Below are 6,462 nucleotides of genomic sequence, written 5' to 3' on the forward strand. Positions count from 1 at the left end.
GAGAGCCGAGCGAGGGGCGTGAGCAGGGACCGAGCGTGTCCGTGTGGGCGCGGGGGTGCGCGGTGTGCGAGTCTGGCTGCGTGTGTCTGTCTGTCCATGTGTGTCTCTGTCTGTGTCTGTGAGCGCGTGTGCGCGCACCGGGGGCAGCTCCCCACGTGGGGCTGACGCGGCAGCCCCGGCCCGATCCGGGGCTATAAAGCTGCTCGGCGGCGAGCGAGGCAGAGCAGCCGCGGCCGGCTGCAGCCCCAGCCCTAGCCCCGGCCCCGCTCCGCTCCGCTCCGCTCGCCTCGCCGCGCTCGGGGGTCCCGGCGGCAGCCCCAGCATGCGCCGTGCCCGCCCGCAGCCCCCCGGCCCCCGGCGCTCCGCTCCGCCCCGGCCGGCGCTGTAGGACCGGAGCAGCCCGCGGAGCCGGGCGCGGCGCGGGTGGAGCCGGGCGAAGGGCGGGGGTGTCCGCGCAGCCGGGGTTGATGTTTAACCTGGAGCGCCCGTTCACGGAGAGGGGCCACTTCTTCTCCTCCATGGAGTACCAGCGGCAGCTGGAGGAGGAGGAGGGCTACCCCCCTCCCGGCACCAATGGGACCTTCAACGACAGCGGGGTCGGGCCGGGCTGGGGCACGCCGTACCCTCTGCACACCACCGTCACTCTCATCAGCCTGGCCGGCTTGCTCATGCTCTTCACTGTCTTCGGCAACGTCCTGGTCATCATCGCTGTCTTCACCAGCCGGGCGCTCAAAGCCCCYCAGAACCTCTTCCTGGTGTCCTTAGCCTCAGCTGACATCCTGGTGGCCACGCTGGTCATCCCCTTCTCGCTGGCAAATGAGGTGATGGGGTACTGGTACTTCGGTAAAGTCTGGTGTGAGATCTACCTGGCCTTGGATGTGCTGTTCTGCACCTCCTCTATCGTGCACCTCTGTGCCATCAGCCTGGACCGCTACTGGTCCATCACACAAGCCATCGAGTACAACCTCAAGCGTACCCCGCGCCGCATCAAGTGCATCATCTTCATCGTCTGGGTCATCTCGGCTGTCATCTCCTTCCCCCCACTCATCTCCATCGAGAAGAAGAGTGGGCAGCAGGCTGACCAGGGGGTGGCAGGGTGCAAGATCAACGATGAGAGGTGGTACATCATCTCTTCTAGCATCGGCTCCTTCTTTGCCCCCTGCCTCATCATGATCCTGGTCTACATGCGCATCTACCAGATAGCCAAGAGGAGAACAAGGGTCCCGCCAAACAAGCGGGCAGAGCGCCCTGAGAAGAAGCAGAATGGYTTGACTGACAAGGAGGACCTGCCAGCCACAGCACAGCTCAACGGGGAGAAGGCAGCAGGAGGCGGTGGCGAGCAGGAGGGAGAGGTCAATGGCATAGACATGGAGGAGACCTCKTCCTCCGAGCACCAGGAGAACAACGAGTGCAAGAAGCCAGAGAAACCATCKAGAGGAAAGACCAAGACTAAGCTGAGCCAAATCAAGCCTGGGGACAGTTTGCCCAGGAAGACGGAGGAGGAGAGGAACACCAAAGGGTCCCGGTGGAGGGGCAGGCAGAACCGGGAGAAGCGCTTCACCTTTGTGCTTGCGGTGGTGATCGGGGTCTTTGTCATCTGCTGGTTCCCCTTCTTCTTCACCTACACGCTGATGGCCGTCTGCGAGAGCTGCTCTGTGCCCGACACCCTCTTCAAGTTCTTCTTCTGGTTCGGTTACTGCAATAGCTCCTTGAACCCCGTCATCTACACCATTTTCAACCATGACTTCAGACGGGCCTTCAAAAGGATCCTCTGCAGGCTAGAGAGGAAAAGGATTGTTTGAAGGACCCTTTGCTACTGACGGGACTGATCAAGACTTTGAAGGAGTCTAGTGTGTTTCTCTCTCGGGCTGTGCTTGCATGGGATGGTTTCCTTCAGCTCGTGAGCAGGAAGCCTTTAAAGCCTGAGATGAGCCTGTGGGAGCACCGGGCAGCAGCAGTGAGGAGCAGCAGGCAAGTGGAGATCCGAGCCGTGGCATTCGGCTTTCCAGGGGAGGATGGCCTTTGACTTCCTTGGTATATTTTGTCAGGTTGTTTTTTGTTTTTTGTTTTTTTTTCTTTTGCCAGAATCTCTCAGTGGATATTCTCATGACKGCTCAGTTTGACTCTTTAAAGACAAACAAAGTGCAGCTCTGTGAGATGAACAACAAAGAGGGAGTATGCCACACCAGAGGTGTTGGCTTTTTTTATTTTGTTGTCTCTTTTTCCCCCCCTGTTGTATATGTAATGAATTTTCACCCCCTTGTAAAATACAGTATTGTATTCTTGAATTTGAATGTCTTAATTTTTGTAAGGCAAGCAGCTTTGAAACTGTGAATGCTTTAATTATCTTTGRTACCTTAAAAGTCTTTCTTTTCCTATCCCGTGCAAAGCCCCTCACCCTAAACCACTGAACAGCTAGAGCCATCCCCCTACCTGACAGCTGACAGTTTGATAATATTACCAAAATCTCCAAATTCCTGGTTTGTTTTTTTGTTAATTTTTTAAAATTTTGTCTGCAAAGCTTAGGATCACAGACGTCACCAGACTGGCTGTTTTAGTTGCTATTTTTTAATGTCATACCTGTTTCTGTTTAATTTCCGTGTTGCCTGTGACACAATACAGCTGAGATGGCACCTGCCATCTCATAGCTCATGAAAGCAGACCCTGATGGAGCGGTGGCTTTGCTGTGCAGGCAGGGATGTCCCAGGCAACGGGGGCTGTCTCCCTTGCAGCGTGAGCCTTGGGACCCAGCCAAGCTCCCACGAGTTAATCTTGTTTGATTTTATACCACTCYGCAGCGCTGAAATGCGTTCGATGCTCGCTTGCTTCCTCCACCTCAACTGTAAATAGGTAACGTTTCAAAGCAAACAACAGGGCTCTGCATATCCCGTTGTCTCATCTGTGCTGATTTGTGATGGTTTAACTCCYGCAGGATTTCCTGCAGAGGGGAGGGGGTTTGTGCACAGTGGCCATTTGTCTTTCTCGATTATGGAGAAGAGTTAAGTTTTTAACCTGCCAGTCTCATCTTTCCTATGAAATAGGGAAGCATCCCTCTGTCAGTCTTATACAGGGCAAAACTCCGAAATGGGAAACTTAATTGAGAGTTTCTCCATTATTTTATAGTGTAATTAAGCTATTGCTTTKKTTTTTTTTTTTTTTTTTTTTTTTTTTTTTTTTTCTTCAAAAGTGTAAATATTGTGAGATCGGAGCAGGAGAGAGTTAATATGGCTTTTACACTCTTTCCTGAAATGGCTTTCAGCTCTTTCTGCTAAAACAAACCAACAAAAAAAACCAAAACAAAACAAAACAAAAAAAAACCACAACAGAAAACAAAAATGGACAGAACAAATCTAACATCCTTGTGCCATGAATAAATTTCTGGAGAACATTTATAGGAAAAAAATTTTGATTTATCACAATAAATGACTGTGACTCTGCAAGTCTTTTAATGTTATGAAAACAGCTTTATCAAATGCTGACAAGCCACAGAAATGGTTTGGAGAAAGCAAAGTTTCTATAAGTTTAATGTATAAGATGAATTTGCCTTCTCTGGAGTCATATGGTGCACAGGAAGAGACTGAGACTTTAAAAATATGTTTTTACTTTTGGGAAGTGTTTTGTTGATTTTGCTCTCTCTTTTGACTTTCTAATTAACTCCAAGTGTCCCCGGATCCAGTGGGACCTGGAGAGCAGTGTTTACATTCAYGTGCATTTTCAGAACTGAATCCTCAAGAGTTGAGGAAAGCAAATAAACTGTGCTTTAATGTAAAAACAAAACAAAACCAAACCACAAGCAGAAGTTGCTATAATGGATGATTATTTTTATTAAATAAAAGAGCGTTTACAGATCAAGTGTGAAAATCCTCTGAATAATGTTAGCTGTTTTATTTTATTGTATTTTTTTCTTCTGATCTGTTCACTGATCCTCTGGCAGCTTTGGTCTTGCTGTTTTTTGAAGAACACACTGGGAAAAGCACTCGTGTTTTCTGGAAGGCATTGTTAGCCCAGGTAGGAACAATGGCTCTGTTCATTGTGCTGTGACATAATAACAAATGAGCCCTTGATATTTCTTGGGTATTTCCTCCCCCCTCTGTGCCACAGTAAGGGCATTCACGTGTTTGTTAGTAAAGAGTGTAGGATTTGAGGTGTGATTTGTGTCCTGGGAGCAGCCTGGCACTGCTGCTGGGGACACCTGCCTGGCACAGCCTTTGCAGCTGTTGCCTTGTGGGAGTTTTTAATAATTCGTTTGCAGATGGGTTTAGAAGCAATTAGGCTGRAAGGCAGCRTGTWGTGATACATGGAGGRGTGTCCACCTGSCTTTTTTTCCAGCCCTCATGAGCTRGGGTTTGATTGCCCTTCCCCCAGTGCTGCCAAGACCTTCCCTGCAGGAGGTGATGGGGGATTGTTCTCCCACTGAACATGAAGCTGCTCCTGGTGAGAAAAGTGACCCGAGCCCCGAGTGGGAGCTGCTGGTCCAGTGACCCCCTCTGCCAATGCCCCGGGGCTGGAGATGCTCAGCAAGGTGGGAGGGGCTGGGGGGTCAGGCAGCATCACTGCTGGRCATGGGGCACTGGTGGGGGCCCAGAGATGAACATTTGCTCACCTCGAGGTGGCCTTTGCAGCCCAGGGGAGCTTGGTTTGGGTAGGGTGTCCTGCTTGCACTCTGGTCTTGGCTGACCCCGTTGGCCTTGGAGGGTTTTACAAAGATCCCCTGTGAGACTCTGGGTCAGTGCTTGGGGCATGAGGTGATCCAGCAGCTCTGACTGCATTTGCTGCACCCCTCAGGCTGCCAGTTGCCCTTGCTGCACATCTCTAGTGTGGACAGTGGTGTATTTTGGTGGGTTTGGGGATGGGAGACTGAGGCTCTTCCCCTTCCCCCTCCTGACTCCCTCTGTCATTTCTCCCAGCTCATTCCCTTTCAGATGATGCATTAAGGGATGCAATGAACTTTGACTGTTTTTATAACCTTTTATTTTGGGGCTGAAAGGTTAATGGTGTGAGGGCAGGGAGGGGGACCTGTCCCCAGCTGGGTGGGAGCCATCCGGGCTGGCACAGCAAGCAGCAGGCAGCAATGCACTGCCAGCTTTGTCCTGCGAGATGTTTCTCCACCACTTTCCTTTGTGGGGTCATCCTGCATGCCACCCCTTGTGGAGAGCACAAAGGTTCCAGACAAGAGATTTACAGGAGGGGCTCAGGTGAKTTGGTTTGGGGGAGCAAATGTCCTAAAATGCTTCTGGAGGGAGCTGCATGAGCAGCAGAATTGCTCTTGCAGAGAGCCATGGCTGCCTGCCCAGGGCTTGTCCCTGACCACTCAGACTGTACTCATTTGTTTCCATGGGGTTTTGGTCCCTGTTCTCAGGGGGACAAGGAGCTGGTCACATTGAGGAGTGTGAATCTTTCCAGTGAGGGAGGGACTTGGCCTGGGTCACTCTGCTCACACAAAATGAGTTTCCCAGGCTTGGAGGAGCCTCAGCGGGTTTCAGACAATGTCCATCAGCCTTCCTGTGCTGTAAGTACCCCCAGTCCCACCCTGCATCCCACAAATTCCCTCTGGCTTGGGTGGCTTGCCCTGCCGTCTGTGCAGTTCTCACAAATTGAAGCTCTTTGTTTTCCTTGACATTCCCGGTTCTTCAGAAAAGTTCAAAGTCTGCCGAGATTGTTCCTTTATTACAGCCATTGCTGTGGCAGAGTGCTCCACTTGGAGCTCTCACCATCCCTGCTACAAACTGCTCTTTGCAGCTGGTTTGTAGGAACATCTCTGTGATTTGAGAAATGTTTGTAGTAGCTGTGATTTCTGAGCTGTATCTCAAGCTGTGGAAATGGAGTGAAGAGTGAACAGGATTAGTGTCAGCCCAAGCCTTGCAGTAGCCACTGGCACTCACTCAGCTCACAAATGCTCCAGGACCAGATCCCAACCCCTCTGGGAACAGAAAGAGTCGTAGTCAGCCCTGGGAAGCCCAGCCCAGGTGAAATTCCATCTGGGGGTCACAGTGCAGTAATCCTACACAAGGCCACAGCACACTCCCAAATGTCCTCAAGGCTGAGCAGAAGCRGTGGTGAACAGGGCTGTGGAGGGCACAAAAACTCATGCATTTTTTGTGTCAGACCATGGCTGGTCCCAGGAGGGAGGTTTGATGTAAGCAGAGGAGGAGGAGGAGACCTGCTGTTGTGGAGCAGGGGATGCTGAGAGGTGTTGGAGATGCTAATGCTTGAGTTGGTCATTCAACATTCTTCCYTCTTGGGGACCTTCTTGGCCATTTGAGTTGTCCATTAGGAGAACTCATTTCCCATGGGGGACCATAAATGCTAGAGGACATCTCACATCCAGGAATATGGGAATGTGAGATGAATTTCAGCACCCAGACATGAGGATAAACCATAAAAGGGAGTTGGAAGACATTTCCCTCACTTGACCACAGGTGTCATCAGCAGAGGTGTGAACTTGTTGGTTTAAACTAGCTT

General features: G+C 51.1%; 1 protein-coding gene across 1 annotated transcript; it reads left to right on the forward strand.

The window, feature by feature from the left end:
• The first annotated feature begins 326 nt into the window (after positions 1-326).
• Positions 327-3,855, forward strand: ADRA2A (adrenoceptor alpha 2A). The gene has a single exon (XM_057380607.1). The coding sequence runs from the start codon at positions 468-470 to the stop codon at positions 1,800-1,802; it is 1,335 nt and encodes a 444-aa protein (XP_057236590.1). The 5' UTR covers positions 327-467; the 3' UTR covers positions 1,803-3,855.
• The last annotated feature ends 2,607 nt before the right edge of the window (positions 3,856-6,462 follow it).

The sequence above is a fragment of the Malurus melanocephalus genome, unplaced genomic scaffold (assembly GCF_030028575.1).
Source record: "Malurus melanocephalus ecotype Western Australia unplaced genomic scaffold, MMel_1.1 scaffold_463, whole genome shotgun sequence".
Lineage (NCBI taxonomy): Eukaryota > Metazoa > Chordata > Aves > Passeriformes > Maluridae > Malurus > Malurus melanocephalus.